The 20,444-nt window shown below is 31.7% G+C and overlaps 1 protein-coding gene across 1 annotated transcript in view; it reads left to right on the top strand.

Moving 5' to 3' along the window:
* The first annotated feature begins 3,159 nt into the window (after positions 1-3,159).
* LOC147804297 (uncharacterized) overlaps positions 3,160-20,444 on the top strand; it is a 74,676-nt gene continuing 57,391 nt past the window's right edge. The window contains exon 1 of the mRNA XM_087151503.1: positions 3,160-4,917. Coding sequence (XP_087007629.1) covers positions 3,160-4,917 — 1,758 coding nt within the window. The remainder of the gene's footprint in view (positions 4,918-20,444) is intronic.

Here is a 20,444-nt window from a genome sequence, read left to right as displayed (position 1 = left end):
TAAAAGTTTGTAGCTAAGCAAATTATTTAGCAGAACAAGGATTTAGAAGCTGGCTATCGTAAAAATTTTCCTTTACTCAAAATTTATTAGCCATCAGAAAATTTTTTAATTTACTCGAAATTATTAAAAAGATCTTCAAATAGAGATCAAAGAAAATCCTCACTTCTTTTTTCGCTTTCTCATCAAAAAATAGAAATATCAAGCGTGTGAGCTGTCAGAAGCAACATTATTGCTAATTTCTGAATGAAAATTCGTTTCTCGCGTGGACAACGAAAAGCTGAAACAAACTGAGCTATAAGTTGGGAAGCGTTAAAAAGCTATAAGCAATTAGTCCATATCAGAAATGTGCTCTATATTATGTTTTTATAACATTTATGCAGGTTCAACAATAATATTTTTAATAATTCATTTTGTTATTCATTGGAAAATGAGTATTTGTTAGGATGCTATGCTTTTTAAGTATGATAAAAAAACAAAAGCGTAGAAGACAGTTTTGAAAGGATGCATTAGCATTGGAAGAATGTGTAGGACATGCACCGTCATGCTTGCTGCTTTTTTAAAAGCATATTTATGGCTTTTTCTTAGCAAAGTTTTTATAATAAGTTTCATTTATTTCAATTGAAAACCTTTTGTTCAAATAACTTATTATGGTCTACAATTTTTAATTGTTTGTTGAGGAATAAGTTATAAAGGATTAAATTATTAAGATTTTACGCTAGAACAAATTTTAAATGGGTCTAACTTAGTAGCGAGGGAAGCAAACATGATTTTCAAAGCAAACCATATAAACCAGCATAGCAGTCTTTGGGGTGGGGGGGAGCATCAGCGACCAGGGAGTGAAACCATATTTATTTCCTCCCCAAGCTACCAATTGATTTTATATTTGAATCTCTAACTATCATCCAAATTATCCAATACAGAGCATTTTCTCTCTCTGCGCTATAAATTGCTGCAGTAGGAAACTTCGGCTCTTTTTTTGTGGAATTAATTTCAACTTTTTTTTCCACACCAAAAATATTCAACTATTGTTGTTTAATATCTACACTCCCTTATATCTGTGAAAATTAAGGATTTGGTATAATAAATTTAAGCTAAAATTAAAATCTGACTATTTCCCGATAAATATCAGTTTATTTCAAAGATATCCCTAAGCAATCCTCAATTAGCAAAATAGAAACTCAAAATATCATCACGATATTCAAATCCTGATCTGCAATATATCCAAAAGTAAATTATTTTTCTTTAAATTTTAGAAATCAGCTTCCAGACAGATTATTAGACACTAAAACCTAATATTACAATCCCAAAAGAAAAAAAAACATAAATTCTCCAACACTTCAGTATAAAAAATAGTTCTTTTAAATTTGCATAAGCATACTTCATAAAATAAATATGTTTAAAACATTTGCAAATATAGAATGCGAATGCGGAAATATATTCGTATTTTGAGAAGAAATGGATGCTCTACGTAATGCATAAATATTTATGAGTTTCTCCAAACAAATGTAAACTCGTAATACATGTTCTTTAAAGAAAGGTGTAAAATATGACATTCCACAATAATAAACGCGAAAACATTTTTCGAAAATTATAATATGATGGAGAACAATACTAAGTTTTGTGTTAAATGTATACTCAATGAAAGAAACTTATGTAGAGAATTATTGCAGAGATAGTCACAATATATTTCAGAAATATTACTGACAATATGTTACAGAAACGGGGTATCTGTAATATAAGAATATCTCATACGAATTTTTTTATACTAAAACTTAATTTTGAATAGCTATCTTTTGTATCCAAACCACAGAGGATCTTTACTTTCACAAAGAGTCATAAATATCTAATATTCCAATTAAAAGATTATTTTTAAAGTTTATGGGAAATCCTTCTTGGAAGTAGTAATTCTTAACAGAATTCCTAAGAGACAATATGGCGCCCAGTAGAAGACATTTTGAAGCTTAAATTTTCCATTTTTAATGACATTCAATTCCGGATATAGAAACATTGCAAGCACTTTGCTTTTAAGACCTCGTATTTAATATCGGATAAGCGAAAATGTGTTGTTTTTTCCTGATATTGATTGTCCCATTAACTTCAATGATTACGTCTAGGCTAAACTAGCATTTCCTAAAAGAGAGAAGGCCTCCGCACATGTTTCCGGAATTGAAAAATCTGATCCTATAGTAGCCCGAACGCAGTGACATCTTTCTTTTTTCTCCTTCTTCACTGGGCAATTTACGTTACGCTTGTCTACTAATTTGATCCGTGGAAAGTCTTCTCTCTTCTAAGTGTTGCCTTAACTTAACACCCTCAAAGGGGAAACTCGCTCAAACCAAATGTGTCTATCATTTAAAATTATTGCATTTTCCTAAAAAATTCCCTATCAAGTTTCGTATATCTGTGATATACGTTAATTGCGTTTTTTTTTTTTTTACTTGCGCATGCTTCAAACATCGATATTTTATTGTTTGAGTGTAAGAAAATTATTTCAATTCTGCTCTCATTTAAGTATTGGCAAAACTGGAACATATCATCTCCACGTGACTTGATCTTTGAAGTTCATTCGTTGGGCAATCGCGGTGAAACACAGTACTTTTATTTCAAAGGTTATTTGAAGTTTCGACAAGAAAAAGGGATATTTGTTCGTATATATATATATAAATTAATTAATTAATTATTAATTATTATAAATTAATAAATTTTAAATTAATTATTTAAAAAATTAATTAATTTAAATATTAAGTATAATTTATAGGATATATACTTTCTTTATAATGCCATTACATATTTCTATTAATATAAAAAGTTTCAGAGCTTTTTATTCACTTTTACTTTTTTGGGATTTTATGAACTGAAAAATGACAGTTTTCGTGAGAATGACCCATATATATATATATATATATATATATATATATATATATATATATATATATATATATATATATATATATATATATATATATATATATATATATATATATATATATATATATATAAGTAACTCCGCCACATGGGTAGCTTCGGCTATTCCGTGCGCCAGTCCCAAGCCTGGATAAAGGAGGAGGGTTGGGCGTAGGGCTAGTCCCTCTACCCCGTAAAACATCCCTGACTACAGAAACCAAAAGCATATCGGGCCAAATTCTCTTGGCGGAAGCAATGACTTGTGAAATTCCAAATGACAGTTATCTAACCTGGAATGAGGAAATCACGCCTATGAAGTGTCGAAGGGAAAGCCATTTGGAGCCTTCGATGCGGAAGAAGTCATTGATGAAACCTAAACACAAGTTACGAATTGGTGCTTGGAATGTAAGAACTATGTACCAATGTGGAAAAAGTAGACAGGTATCAATGGAAATGGATAGATACCAATTGGATATCTTGGGAATATCAGAACTTAGATGGACAGGTTTTGGCAAGATTAAAACTGGAAGTGAACAAATCATTTTGTACTTAGGAGATGAAGAAAAGCTCGAAAGAGGCGTGGCGCTAATCATTAATAAAGAAACAGCGAAGAGTCTTTTGGAATGGGAACCAATCAGTGAAAGAATTTTAAGAGCACGATTTTATTCAAAATATATTAAACTATCAATTATTCAAGTGTATGCACCAACGAATGATGCTGATGAGGAGGAAAAGGAGACATTTTATGATCAACTACAATGTGTTTTAAATCGAGTTCCAAAACATGACATGATAATTCTTATGGGAGACCTTAATGCTAAGGTTGGAAAACGGATTAGTGATGATGAAACCTCCATGGGAAACGAATCACCGGGTGAGAGGAACGAAAATGGAGAACTGTTTGTTTCCCTGTGCGAACTAAATAGTTTAAACATAGGTGGGAGTAGATTCAAGCATAGAGAGATACATAAATGTACATGGACATCACCAGACGGAAGAACAAAGAATCAAATAGATCATATTGCAATTAATAACAAGTTCAGGAGCTCACTAAGAGACGTAAGAGCGATGAGAGGTGCCGACGTTGGATCAGATCACTACTTGATTCTTGCAATATTAAAACTAAAATTAAGAAAATCACCAAAGAAGACGGGACATAAAAGAATAAGCTATGACATTGCTAAGTTAAAAGCCAAAGAGTGCAGACAAGAATTTTCAATCGAGTTGAAAAACAGATTTGAGCTGTTAAAGGAAGAAGAAAATCATGGCAACACTAAGCAATCAGAAAATGAGGTAAAAGAAAAAGTTGAAGAGACTTGGGAACATATCAAAAACATTTATTGCGACGTAGCAGAAAAAGTGTTGGGTAAAAAGAAAGGAAAGAAAAGCAAAGAATGGATTACGGGTGAAACATTAATACCAATTAAAAGCAGAAGGAAAAAGAAAATACAGATGGAAACTACAAAGTCTGAAAGATTATTTAATCGGTATAGACAGCAGTATAGTCAAATTGATAGAGAAGTGAAAAAGTCAGCCAGAAAAGACAAAAGGAAATATTTCACAGACCTTGCCAATGAGGCTCAAGATGCAGCGCAAAAAGGACAAATAAGTACTTTCTATCAGAAAGTGAAACAAATAAAAGGAAATAAACGAAATTCGCAATGTGCAGTACGAGACAAAAACAATAAGTTACTTACTACGGATAAGAGGATCGAAGAAAGATGGAGAGAATATTTTGAAGATACGCTTAACGCACACCATGTTGAAAATTCTGAGCAACTCCCAAATGTTACATTAAATGTAGCATCTACTGTAGATTTTTCTTTGGAAGATATCTCGCTGGATGAGGTACAGAGTGCCCTGAGGGCCACAAAACCAAAGAAGGCTGCAGGGAGAGACGGAATCGTGGCAGAGATGCTTAAGGCAGATTTTGAAACCGCTACAAGACAGTTGCAAAAGCTCTTCAATGAAATCTGGAAAAATGAAAGAATACCAGAACAATGGAAAGAAGCAGTAATAGTGAAAATTCCCAAGAAAGGCGATCTAACAAAATGCGAAAATTGGAGGGGCATTAGCCTACTTTCCATACCAGGAAAAATATTTGGAAGAATAGTTTTGAATAGACTAAAACATGAAATTTATGGAATTTTAAGAGAAGAACAGGCAGGTTTCCGCAGTGGAAGTGGAACAATGCAGCAAATCTTCACACTTAGAAATATCATTGAGCAAAGCTTAGAATTTAACACCTCTTTATATTTAAACTTTATTGATTTCAGTAAAGCCTTTGATTCAGTTAAGAGAGAGAAATTATGGGAAATTTTATCACTTTATAATATACCAGAAAAATATATTAACATAATCAAAGATATGTATGATAACAGCAAAGCATGTATAGAAGTAAATGGAGAATTAACTGAATTCTTTTTAGTAAAAACTGGCGTGAGACAGGGATGTGTTTTATCGGGATTTTTATTTATACTGGTGATAGACTGGATTATGCGAAACAGCTTGAAAGATGAAAAAAGAGGAATAAGGTGGAATTTCACAACTACTTTAGAAGACCTTGATTTTGCTGATGACATCGTACTTATTTCATCCAAATGTACAGACCTTCAACTTAAAACAGACAAATTCAACAAATATTCAAATAGTGTAGGTTTATTCATGAACAAGAAGAAAACTAAAGTAATGAGAATAAATCAAAAGAAAAATGACAAAATTAAAATCGAAAATCACGAAATAGATGACATAGAATCATTTAGCTATTTAGGTTCTATTGTAGATAAAAAAGGTGGAAGTAGCGAAGATATTAGACAGAGAATAATCAAAGCAAGAACATGTTTTAGGGGATTACATAAATTTTGGAGAGAGTCAAATATTGAAATAAAGACAAAAATAGTTGTTTACAAAGCTATTGTTAGAGCAGTACTATTATATGGCGCAGAAACCTGGAAACAGACTAAGATCGAAATACAAAAATTAGAAACCTTTCAAAACAAATATTTAAGATTTATTTTTAAAATTTTCTGGCCTTACAAAGTATCAAATCAATATCTATTAAAGAAAGCTAAAATAAAAACAATCGAAGATGAAATTAAAAAACGAAGATGGAGCTGGCTCTGACATATCCTTAGAATGCCCAAAGAAAAAATTTCATCTGTTGCGCTTACATGGGCCCCTGATGGTAAGAGACCAAGAGGAAGACCCAGACTTACCATCCAGCGCATGTTATTGGGCGAATTAAAAGAATGTGGAATATCTGGCTGGGAGGAAGCAAGATCTATTGCTAAAGACAGGAGGCGTTGGAGGGATATGCTGGAGGCCTTAAGTGCCCAAGGCACGTAGAGGATAAGTAAGTAAGTAAGTATATATATAAGTTCAAAATGAAGAAAAAAACAAAGAAAAATTACAGACATATGAAAAAAAGGGGGTGGGAAATAATAAGTAAAAAAATAACAAACAACATATTGTTTAAAAAAAAAAAAAGAAAGAAAAAAAAAAAAAAAAAAGAATATATGAAATTTTAATTAAAAAACCGGAAAAAAAAGATATAATCTTTTCCTCAGCCCACACGATTATATCCGCAAAACAGAGTGCTTTCTGATATTGTATCAATAAAGCCAAAGCAAAATATATTAATACAATAGTGTGAGGAGCACTCAAAAAATTTTTTATAGAATAACTACATAAAAATAGATCATAAAAAGTAAAAATAACATGTAAAAACAGATAATAAAATAAAATAAAAAGAAAAAACATTTAAAAGGGGAGACTATAAAGCGAGTAGCAAAATCAAAACAACTTACATGGACAGATATTTTTCAAGAATGATTTAAAAATGTTTTCGCAGAAAGATTGCCAGATTACAAAATATGAAAACAAAAGATGAAAGCAAAAGCGCAAATTGAGTGTAACAAGAGGGTTTTAAAGTGTCGTTTTTACTGCACTGCTGAAGTGATTTGTTATTCTGAGTTTTGATTTGTTAGTTACCAAGGATGGTCCCGAAATGGATGTGCGCAAGGTAATATTATACTGGATAATTTTAAAAATTGATCATAAATAGTTTTAGAAGATAGATGTTTATTTAAGAAAAAATATAAAATAGAAAAGAGAAACATAAATTGCCTGCTTTGCAAATAATTTTAGCCGCGGATTTGCACGATATGGATTAGTACATAGAAAAATTATTTAAATTATCAAAGAAAAAATTCTTTCAGTAGATAATTTTGACACGGATTTGCCCGAAATGGATTTGGCCTTTTTCATTTCTGCGTTTTCAGTTATATTTTTATAACTAAATGAGCAATTTAAAGAAAAAAAAAACAAAAAGTGCACCCACTCATTAAAGCAATTTACTCTAAGATAATTTCATGCAGATAATATAATTTGTCTTAATTATGTATTATTTTTTATTATTAAATTTAATTCTGAATTAAAATATTTTGAATTCTGAGGCATAAATGTTTTCATAACATATAACTCTAACCTATTTTTCTATTGTAAAATCAAAAATCTCGATTGTTTTTAATTTATTTTTTCATTTTATAATCCAAGAAAAGTAAAAATTTATTGTCTTGAAGAAAATAATTTGGGAATAATGTACAGATGTTTAAATTTGGCAATTAATATTTAAATATGATTAACTTACGAAGAACTTGACTTCCGAACGCGTAGACTAAAATTCCATTCATAATTTTTCTTCTGATAGCCAAATGTTAATCCTCTTTTTTTAAATTATAAAATATGAAGTTTCTTTTCAAGTCGTCTGAAAATTTATTTGTATAGCAAGGAGAATTGAATAAAGCACTATATTTAGCGATTTTTGAAAAAAAAGCATGTCTCTAATCAAATGTGGTTATACATCTGATTTTTTTAAATTTTTGTTATAGTAGGTTCATTGAAAAGTTGATACAATTTCAATAATATGCATATGTATGCATGTATTCAAAATAATATATTTATAAATTTCCTCAATCGATAATTTATAATTATTAAGCAATTGCCACTTGAATTAGGATAAAAGTTTTATAAAAGGTATCACATATTTGGCAGAATGAAGCGATTTTCAAAATAATGAATCATGCTATATTCTTACGCCGACCAGATGGCCGAGTGGTTAGCTTGTCTGACTGCGGAGCCATTGGCCGCGGGTTCGAATCCTGCTTAGGATATCGATGTTTCTTTTTCTCTCTCTGTGTTCTACGTCCTTTCCTCTTTGTGTGAATGTGACCCGCCCTATAAACGGGTTTGTGGTTGTTTGACGTGGGCGAAGCTGCTCCACCACTGTGGCTTCGCTGCAGGTGCCCACTGGGTAACGAGAAGTGAGTAGCAGTTCTGGCATTTCTGTGGCCAATGGGACAAACCCCAAGTGCCCACCATTAAAAAAAAAAAAAAAAAAAAAAAAGAAAGAAAGAAACAATGTTCTTACTTATACTTAAGTCAATGATTTTTTAAATGCCAATTCACATTCACTTATTTTTCATTCATAGAAAAAGAAATATCATAAATTATTTAAAACTTCTTGAATGTGCATAGTAGTTAAAATATCTTCCGAATACTCTACACTTTTTTCCGAAGCTTTTTTTTTTAAATCTTGAAGCCTTCTTGCCTAGAAGACTCGATCGAAGGTGTAAAGATGATTTCCCTTACAACTCTATGCATAATTAAAGAAATTATAATAAAATTAGAAAAAAAATTTTTTTTTCTAAAACCTTCAAATTTAAGAACTTAAAAACAACTTGTGTTTAATTTATAAACTATTGGAAAATCATAAATAATTTATTAATCCATTCGCATTCCATTTTCAAAGGAGATAAAAAAGAAAAAAAAATTTGCGCTTTGGTCAGAAACCACCCCCAAAATATTTCTATAGCCTAGAAACCTAGAGATATTTTTCTGTTAACTATTTAAAGATAAGCTTTCCCGAGCTATTTGAAAACAATGAATGAAGAGAATCAATTTTTGTTGCATTATTTCTTTATTGCATCAACTTGGTTGCTTAGCCACGGATAAACATAGCTCTTGTAGATCATATAGTTCGTTTCAAGTAATCTTATCCTCCTGCTACTGCAGTACTATTTGGCTATTTTAGGTGAACTACAACAAATATATATAGCTTCTTAGCACCAAAATTTAAGGCCCAATTTTTGCGAAAGTTTGTCGATCTCCTTTATTTTAAGGTTCTAAATATGCATAACAAATTACGTGTTTTTTCAGAAAAAGTTCGTTTTTGAGTGTGATTTCGTAGCTTACTTAATAATCTATAAATACACGGCGACAAAAAAGGTCTCATTACAACTCCCCGAATGGCAAAGCTAGAAAATCGACCAATGATTGCCGCTAATAATGTCACAAGCCAAATCTAGCTGAGATGGCTCAACATATAGCGCTTTTAAAAACAGAAACTGAAATAACCAGAGAGAGCATAAGCTAGGCAGAAGTAGAGTAGTCTTTGTCGATAGATCTCTATTTTAGTATTTTGCCGAAAGCGCTTTCTTTCATGAATTTATTTATATATTACGAATTTATTTGATGATTTTTGATTTATATCACGAATTTATTTGTTTATGCAGGTTTTTCCATTGCAATTCACTTATTTAAATTTTTGATAGACTTAATTATAGCCGAAATTTTAACCTTTTTAAAGAGATATCAGTTTCAGAAATTTTATCTTAAGATTTTATACTGTACCACATTTCTAATAGGTTCAACGATTTACATGTCATTTATTTGAATTCAAATTTATTTTAGTAGCTTAGTATTTACTAAGAAGATGTTTTTTTCTTCTTTCTTTTAAAGTTGTTTTATGGATTTGAATAATTGTTTTGAATTCTTAGAATTTTGTGCATTTGTAATGTACCTAAGTTAGTAGCGAGCGAGACAAGCTTGGTTTGCGAAGCAAACCATATAAGATTGCGTAGTAATTTTCGGGGGTTAGCGAGCGTTAGCGGGCAGGGGGCGCAGCCCACTAGTTAGTACTAATTAATTAGCAGATTTGGGGTCGCTCCCTTGAGCCATTAAGTTTGACACTTAGTAAGTGAAAATCGGATCATTAGAACGAAAGTTATTCAGGGTGATATATATATTTTTTTATTATTTTATTTTCCTCACTGCATACTTATGATATAATGAACGAGCGTTCGTTCATTAAAAATCAAAATTGAAGCAAAATCGGTCGAATGGTTTCTAAGTAATTAGTTTCAGATTTAAACAAATTAGTTGCAGATTTAAAACTCGCTTTCTCGAGAACAATCGAACCAATTTCGTACTAAGTTAATATTTTGCCACTTAAAATTACATTTTTTTTAAAAAATAATGTAATAAATCTTGAACATAGAAATTAATTTAAAAAATAATAAACGATTATTAAATATAGCTTTTCACATGGAATGACCTTCGGCTAAATAAATTACATAATTTGCGTAAAAAATTTGCTTAAAAAACTTTTGTGTTATAGTGCACTATGCAAAAAAGAAGTTAACACTTAGAGGTGCAAACTTCCGGCCTTTTGGGATGATGGTTTCCAGATTGTAGCTACTCTAATTATTTGTATGTCAAGGTTTCAAGAATGTTAAATCCATCGAATCCATCAAATCCATTGTTTCAAATCTGTTTTTGGATTGGCCAAAATCTTCTTTTGCTGCAATAGGTGAGTTTTAGGTGATAGAGCGATCGCCTCCTGTGATGTGACCCGAGTTCGAATCTCAGCGATGGCTGGTCTATTGGAATTCCACACCCAGCTTGCACGCACCAGATTGCTGCATGAAAATATCTTCAGTGATTGAAGGATCAAAGGCTAGAATCCCCTTGCCTTCGAGCTAACCGTAGATGGCTTTCGTGTAGTTCTGTCTACATGTAACCTAAAGGCGGGTTAGTTCCATGAAAAAGTCCTTAACGAAGGCTAAATTTTCCCAATATTTGATCCAGGAGTTCCCTTGTCTTCAAAATTAGAAGGCTACGGAGTTGAACTTTGGTAGCCATAAACTCAAAATCGGGTCGGCTGTTCAACGACGATTATAGAATAAAATTTTAAATCTTGAGTCGTAGTGAATCCGAGGATAGTGAATACGCCACCCAATGAGGTGACCCAAGTTCAAATCCCAGCTGTGGCAGGTTGATATAAATTTTGCTTCTGACTTGCACCGATCGCAGCGCTGATATAAAATAAACTCAGCAGTGCATGGATTATGGCCTAGAATTCCCATGCCATCAATCTAGCCAGAGATGTTTTCGTGGTCTTCTTTTCCATGTAACGGTAATGCGGGTTAGTTCAATCAAAAAGGCACGAAGAGTGGTTTGTCCTAATGATTGCGCCTGGAGTTAAACAGTCCTCTACTTTGGTTCCAAATTACAAGGCTACCGATTTTAAAAATGAGAGTCGTAATTTCAGAATTGAATCTTCTACTCTATTATAGTTGTAAAATAAAATAAAATAGAGGTGTCACATATTGAACATCTTTTTTCTACACATTTTGCTTAATTCTGTTACCAAATAGTTAGACAATAAGGGGAAATTAGTTCACTTCCTTCGAGTTTAAAATTCTGCATCACAATGAACTCACTATTTAAACGAGGTCTTCATATATAAAAAAAATAAACAAATTATAACACTTTGACAGCTTGGAATAACTTCAAAGTCATTTTCTTAATAAAAAGAATGCCCAACATCGAAAATATAAAGCCTTTTTCCGGATTTAATGCAGATTATTAAATAGAAAAATTTAATGAACCATCAAAGTAATGTGTCACGTATTTCCAAATGTTCGGAGCGTTATTATTTTTAAAGTTCTTTTGAAAGAAAGATAACGAGATCTTAATTAGTGAAACCGCCGACCTTCTTAAAGTTCATCATTTTAAAATTGTTCCTCCTCAAAGAGAAGTTTCATTTGTTTTCAAAATAATTTCATCTGAATTTATTTAAAAGTTTGCATCCCATATCTGGTTCATTTATTTTCAAATGTTTATTGCACGACAAAATTTCGAATATCCTTAAGTTGCTACAGTTTAAGGTATTCAGCTTGCGTTTTACATACATTTTACTTTTACGTTCAACTTACATTACTTCTCAACTTACTTACTCATGTTACATTTTGTTTTGCGTTGCAAATACTATATAATTTAGAAGCATGAAATTGCGAAGGTATGTAGAAAAACTGCAAAGAGAACGAACAATTAAATATTCAATAACTAATTGAGAGTTACTACTTGTTTGACTTTTAATTTTATTTTTTAACCGTCGTTGAACAGTCGACAAAATTTTTGGGTTTACGACTAATAATGTTCAACTCCGTAGCCTTGTAATTTTGAACCCAATCCAGAAGACAAGGAAACTCATGGATCAAGTATTAGGAGAAATTTTCCTTCGGGGAGTACTTTTTGATGGAACTAAGCCGCAATGGCGTTACATGAAAAGGAAAACCAGGAAAACATCTCTGGTTAGATTGATGACAAGGGGATTCTAAACCATGATCCATCCACTGCTGAGGTTATTTTACATCAGCGCTGTAGTCGGTGCAAGCCAGAAGCAGAATTCATATCAACCTGCCACCGCTGGGATTTGAACATGGATCACCTCATTGGGTGGCGTATTCACCATCCTCGGATTATTATATTATATTATATTATATTATATTATATTATATTATATTATATTATATTATATTATATTATATTAAATTATATTAAATTATATTATATTATATTATATTATATTATATTATATTATATTATATTATATTATATTATATTATATTATATTATATTATATTATATTATATTATATTATATTATATTATATTATATTATATTATAGTATAGTATATTATATTATATTATAACTGGTGTTGAATGGACAACTTAAATCAGAGTTTGCAACTACCAATGCTCAACTCCATAGCACTATAATTTTGAACCCAATTCAGAAGAAAAGGAAACTCCTGCATCAAGTATTAGGAGAAATTTTCCTTCGGGGAGGACTTTTTGAGCGAACTAAGCCGCATTTGCGTCACGTCACATGGAGAGGAAGACCACTAGAACTACCCACGGTTAGCCTAAAACCAAGGGGATTCTAACCCATGATCCGTATTCCACTGAGGATATTTCACGTCAGTACTGTGGTCGGTGCAAGCCGTATGCGGAATTCTTGTCGACCAGCTATCACTGGGATTCGAATCCGGGTCACCTCATTGAGAGGCAAATGCTCTATCCCCTGAGCCATCCTGATTCTTAGCAAAGTATAGTAATTACTCTTCTTGAGGAGATTAATATTATTTAGTTAATTATTAAATCTCGATTACAATAATAGAAAGTTATTACAATTTAGGTATTTGACAAGTTTCAACAACTTTTTTTTAAATACAAATATAAAATTTTTAAAAACTCGTTTTTTTGTTTTATTATGTGTCAGGACGTACAAACTAACAAAAAAAATTTTATTATCATTTTGTTTTATAAATGACTATCTCTTTTATAAATGGCCATTTTTAGATAAAAAAAAATAAGGCATATTTTGCATACACTCTAAACACTGTAAAATAATTTTTATCACCTAAGACGAAAAATTCTTTGAGGACTTTATTTAGTAGGCTATCTATTTTTTGAACTACTATCTTAAAAGCAGGTGCATATAGTCCTGAGTTAAAGATCACTGTAGTTAAAAAAACAAACTTTTCATGACTTCGCTTTAGCGATAAAACACGCATAAAAAATGAAATTCTGCTCTCTCACAGTCTCTAGTCCAAACCATGAGTGCTATATTCATAAACACCCAGGGAAATTTGTAGACAATTATATTAAATACAACATGGAGGTATAGTGCTTATAGTGGCGTAAAATCTGAAAAAATCTGATTTTGAGACAAACGCATTCTGAATTCAAATTGTTAGTCTATCCATTGATATAACCTTACACAAAAACTGATATAACTTAGCAAATAATTAAACCGCAGTAAAAAAAGGTATTCTTAGAAAGCTAACATTGCAAAAACTCTAAATTTATAATAAACTCAATTTCGAAAGTTTTACCAAAAATCTTGTTTTTAAGCCAGTAGATGCCTTAATCAATTTACAATAAAGGAGTATAGCTATTCAAAAATCATTGAAACATTTATTTGATAATATGAACATACTAATATGAATTGACAATGTAAATTAATTTTGCCTTGTTATAATGATTTTATATCGAGTCTTTGAGCGGATATTAAATTTTTTTTCGATAAAAAGTTATTTAATGTGAAATAAAAAAGTACATTACTTTCAATTTATTGGGAGAAAAAAGTCAACTTACCAAGACAGATGCCAAAAAATATATAGAAAACAAAGTTAATATGGAAGAGAGATATTTCTGACTTTAAAGATTTTTAGGCTTACGTGCGTTCGTGACTTCTTAAAAGCTCACTTACGAAAAGAAAAAACGGAATGCCAGTAAAAAATCGAAAAGTGACTATTTTTTCCCCTTTCCACAGCATGACCTCGTGAAAAATAAAAAATAAAATAAAAGAGAAATTTACAGGTTTTATTTGTTTATTTTTTTAAAAACTATACAAAATTGTTTTTAAAATTAAAATTTATGCAAAAAAAAATGATTAAATATTTATAGATTATATATACCCTATTAATATTTATTAGTTTTATTTATTTTTTTAAATTACTCATATAATTTATTTCATACCAAAGTTTGCAGCAGTACTTAATAATTTATATTTATTTTTATTTTATTTTATAATGTTATAGACTATTCTTATTAGTTTTTACTACTACACTGCATCATAAAGGCTTATGAAAATTAGACAAAGATGAGCAAATATATCTCCGAAACAAATATAGTCGACTTTGAAAGCCCTATGTTCTTATTATTCAGTTTAATGACGTGCTCGAAATTGCATACATTGATTTTTGATAAAAAATGCATAGTCTCAAAAATGACGCAGAAAAAACAACTATTCTTATTAGTTTTTACTTGCCTACACTGCAAAAAAAGACTTCTGAAAATTGGGCAAAAATGTGCAGAAAATAGCTCCAAAACAAATTGAGTCGAATTTGAAAGCCTCGTGTTCTCATTATTGAGTAAGTGACGTGCTCGAAATTGCATATATTGATTTTTGATAAAAAATGCATAGTCCCAAAAATGACGCATAAAAAACAACTATTCTTATTAGTTTTTACTTACCTACACTGCAAAAAAAGACTTCTGAAAATTGGGCAAAAATGTGCAGAAAATAGCTCCAAAACAAATAGAGTCGAATTTGAAAGCCTCGTGTTCTCATTATTGAGTAAGTGACGTGCTCGAAATTGCATATATTGATTTTTGATTAAAAAAAATGCACAGTCCCAAAAATGACGCATAAAAAACAACTATTCTTATTAGTTTTTATTTGCCTACACTTCAAAAAAAGACTTCTGAAAATTGGGCAAAAATGTGCAGAAAATAGCTCCAAAACAAATTGAGTCGAATTTGAAAGCCTCGTGTTCTCATTATTGAGTAAGTGACGTGCTCGAAATTGCATATATTGATTTTTGTTAAAAAATGCATAGTCCCAAAAATGACGCATAAAAAACAACTATTCTTATTAGTTTTTACTTACCTACACTGCAAAAAAAGACTTCTGAAAATTGGGCAAAAATGTGCAGAAAATAGCTCCAAAACAAATAGAGTCGAATTTGAAAGCCTCGTGTTCTAATTATTGAGTAAGTGACGTGCTCGAAATTGCATATATTGATTTTTGATTTAAAAAAATGCATAGTCTCAAAAATGACGCATAAAAAACAACTATTCTTATTAGTTTTTACTTACCTACACTGCAAAAAAAGACTTCTGAAAATTGGGCAAAAATGTGCAGAAAATAGCTCCAAAACAAATAGAGTCGAATTTGAAAGCCTCGTGTTCTAATTATTGAGTAAGTGACGTGCTCGAAATTGCATATATTGATTTTTGATTTAAAAAAATGCATAGTCTCAAAAATGACGCATAAAAAACAACTATTCTTATTAGTTTTTACTTACCTACACTGCAAAAAAAGACTTCTGAAAATTGGGCAAAAATGTACAGAAAATAGCTCCAAAACAAATAGAGTCGAATTTGAAAGCCTCGTGTTCTCATTATTGAGTAAGTGACGTGCTCGAAATTGCATAGATTGATTTTTGATAAAAAATGCATAGTCCAAAAAATGACGCATAAAAAACAACTATTCTTATTAGTTTTTACTTACCTACACTGCAAAAAAAGACTTCTGAAAATTGGGCAAAAATGTGCAGAAAATAGCTCCAAAACAAATAGAGTCGAATTTGAAAGCCTCGTGTTCTAATTATTGAGTAAGTGACGTGCTCGAAATTGCATATATTGATTTTTGATTTAAAAAAATGCATAGTCTCAAAAATGACGCATAAAAAACAACTATTCTTATTAGTTTTTACTTACCTACACTGCAAAAAAAGACTTCTGAAAATTGGGCAAAAATGTGCAGAAAATAGCTCCAAAACAAATAGAGTCGAATTTGAAAGCCTCGTGTTCTCATTATTGAGTAAGTGACGTGCTCGAAATTGCATATATTGATTTTTGATAAAAAATGCATAGTCCCAAAAATGACGCATAAAAAACAACTATTCTTATTAGTTTTTACTTACCTACACTGCAAAAAAAGACTTCTGAAAATTGGGCAAAAATGTGCAGAAAATAGCTCCAAAACAGATAGAGTCGAATTTGAAAGCCTTGTGTTCTCATTATTGAGTAAGCGACGTGCTCGAAATTGCATATATTAATTTTTGACAAAAAAATGCATAGTCTCAAAAATGACGCATAAAAAACAACTATTCTTATTACTTTTTACCTACACTGAAAAAAAAAGACTTCTGAAAATTGGGCAAAAATGTAATAAAATAGCTCCAAAATAAATATAGTCGATTTTGAAAGCCTCATGTTCTAATTGTTGAGTATAATGACGTGCTCGAAATTGCATATATTGATTTTTGATAAAAAATGCATATTCTCGAAAACGACGCCTAAAAAACAACTATTCTTATTGGTTTCTACCTACACTGCAAAAAAAGACTTCTGAAAATTGGGCAAAAATGTAATAAAATAGCTCCAAAATAAATATAGTCGAATTTGAAAGCCGCGTGTATTCGGTATAGTGACGTGCTTAAAACTGCATATACTGATTTTTGATAAAAATGCATAGTCATAAAATTGACACATCATGTAGTCATTTTGAGTAATTTGTTGTTTAAACGAGCATGGACATTTTCTCAAAAATGAGTATAAGCTATTTTGAGCATGTTAATATACTCAATACTGAGTATATGGGTGTATGGGTATATTTCAAAGTATATGTTATATTTCAAATTCAACGATGTTTGTTTTAGAGCTTTTCATTTTCTCTAATTTTTGAGAAAACCTTTACTAACACCTTACTTGAACAAGAATGAAAAAATGTTAAGCATAAATAGTTTAATACTAAGAAAGAAACAAATACTCTCCACATTATTCATTAGAAACTGTGCTCATTGACCAGAATAGCTGAAAGATGTGTCTAAAACAGTGTGAAACCTTAATTTTTCTATGAATATCGAGTGAATAATTTCTTTTATTTTTATAACTTATCTAGCTATCTTGTAACAAGAAATTCTCGTAAACAAGAAGCCTGATTATTACTTATATGACTAATATAAATTAATTAGTTTTAGAAGTATGTAACCTAAAAATTAAAGCTTGAAGCATATAGAAAATAAAGCAATTTCAAGCATATAGAAAATGAAGCATTTCTCTATTTGCATTATTAATAAAGCTGTGAAAAATTTTTGGCAAAATACACAGTAGTTTTTCAGCAGAAACATTACTTTAAATTATTTTTTTATTATAAATGCTTTTTTTGGTGTCTACATACTGTCCCTAAAAAAATGTTTTCTCGCAAATTTTGATCCCTAATTTTTTTATACTAACAATTGAGTTCTGACGTATTTTACAGTCAAAATTTCCACTTTTTTTATTTTTAATAAAAATATGCATTGAACAAGTATTAGAAATTATTTGTTGTTGTTGTAGTTCAATTACGTCGCAATTGAGCTGCACAATGGGCTATTGGCGACGGTCTGGGAAAGATCCCTGAGGATGATCCGAAGACATGCCATCACAATTTTGATCCTCTGCAGAGGGTATAGCACCCCTGCTTCGGTAGCACAACGACCTGCACGAGAAGTCGAGCACTTTGCGGTAGAACAGTTTAACGAGGACCAATACTGCACACCCTCGGTCCCTACACAGACTGATCCAAGTGGTCACCCACCTGCACACTGACCGCAGCCAGTGATGCTTGACTTCGGTGATCTGCTGGGAACAGTGTCTTAACGATCAGTCCACTGCGGGAGAAAAATTATTTAAATTCGTACAGCATGTTGTAAAAGTGTGTAAGATACATTTATTTATTTTTTTTTTGATTTCGCACACAACTAATCAGCGATAATTAATGCATAGATTTCTACCAACAATCATTACAATAATTAAGCTATTGACCTCAAACCAGTAGCAAGCCAATACCTCTGGGGATACTGCATTGGAGATTGATCGTTCTCTGGCTTAAGTCTAAATTAGGATTTGTAGATGGATGAAAGGTGAGTGATTGAGTCCTCCCTGGGAAATGGGTTGCGACGTATTTGTGGATGGATGAAAGGTGAATATACGGGTTAGGGCTTTTCAAACCTAGGCATGTGCCCACGTCTGAATGAAAAGAAAGGAAAGGATGAAAGGTGAGTGTTTGAGTCCTCCCTGGGAAATGGGTTGCGACGTATTTATGGATGGATGAAAGGTGAGTGATTGAGTTCTTCCTGGGAAATGGGTTGTGACGTATTTGTGAGGCAAAATCGTATTCTTGGTCATAGATAACGCCCCAGAGAAAACAAGAAGCTCACCCTCTATCTTAAAAATTCACTTGATTTTCAAGCAGGCTTGCAGTATTTGCAAGTGCCATATGTAGAGCCGCGATGGATCAGGGGATATAGCGTTCCAATGACATGAACCGGGTTCGAATCCTGGCGATGGCAGGTAGATACAAATCCGTATCCGGTTTGCACCGACCAAAGAAATATCCTCTGTGTGAGAAATATCCTCAGTGGTAGATGGATCGTTGGTTAGAGTCCCTTTGCCGTCGGGCTAACAGTTGGAGGTTCTCGTGGTCTCTCTCTCCATGTAACGCAAATGTGGGTTAGTTCCATCGAAAAGACCTCCACGAAGTCAAATTTCTTCCAATACTTGATCAAGGAGTTCCCTTGTCTTCTAGATAGGGTTCAAAATTACGAGGCTACGCAATTGAACATTAGAACAGAGATGATCAACGACGGTTATGAAATATCAAAAAAGTGCCATATGTAACAACTCCACAACAACAAAGAAATTGTCTTGAGGATATTGTGACTCTAAAATTTAGCACTCGAACCATGACAGTTGAAAGCGAGTGTGTGAGGAATACAGTCATGAGATCAAAGAGATCCAGGTGTTCTGATTTTATTTTTTTCTCAATACACGAAAAATAAAATGGCTATATGTTATTTTGATTGTCCGAAATCTATGATCAAGTTTCGTGTCTAAGTTTAACAGCTTCCCAACCCCGGGTAACGTTAAAGCGCAATACTTTCAAGACAAATGAACGAAAATTCAGTGCCAGAGATTAAAAAATTAAGAAATCGAATCATTGCCAAACTTTAAGTTAAAAAATAATATCGCTAAAGTGGTTGTAAATTAATATTTAAGCCAGGAAAAAAAGAACTTTCTTTCGAAATTTGATGCCAGGCTGAAATCACTAAATAGTGAGCAATACTATCAAAACCGTATAAATTGACAAAGAAAAGTCACCAAGTTTTTTTTTAAATTTAACTGGACCTTCTTTTTTCGAATGATTCGAAAAATGATTCGTGGATGATTCGTAAAATGATTCGAGAATGATTCGAGAATGATTGATATGAATTCCGTTCCCGGCTTGCTGTAACCACAGTATTGACGCAAAATATCCATAGAGGTAGACGGATCATGGGTAAGAGTCTTTTCATCGGGCTAACCATTGAATTTTTTCGTGATTTTCCTCTCCATGCAACGCAAATACCGGTTAGTTCCATCTAATACTCCTCGTCGAAGGAAAATTTCTCCAAATACTTGATCTAGTTCCCTTGTCTTCTAGATTGGGTTCAAAATTACAATTCTAATGATTTGAACATTAGTAGCCTTAAACCCAAAATTGGGTCAGCAGTTCAACGACGGCTATTAAATAAAATACTAGTTAATTAACTATTAAAGTAATTTGCAGAGAGTGAGAAAATAACCTAACTAAAATAATTGTTTAACGCAACTTTTAATTCATCCAATACTTAACGCTAGTAATAATCAGGTATTACATCTAATAGGTCAGTGAGCAATTCATGCCGAATTCACGTTAGTACCTTTTTATAGCTGCAATTACCCATTTTCTTTTGCTACTTCTATCTGTGTGAAGCAGGCTTGACATGACCATCTGGCAGAGATGGTAATTTGTTATCGGAAAACTGGATTACACCAGAAGG

The sequence above is a fragment of the Parasteatoda tepidariorum genome, chromosome 9 (assembly GCF_982258835.1).
Source record: "Parasteatoda tepidariorum strain Cologne lab strain chromosome 9, Ptep-v5.0, whole genome shotgun sequence".
NCBI lineage: Eukaryota > Metazoa > Arthropoda > Arachnida > Araneae > Theridiidae > Parasteatoda > Parasteatoda tepidariorum.
The sequence above is the reverse complement of the archived record's forward strand: the minus strand, read 5'-3'. Positions and strand labels throughout refer to the sequence as shown.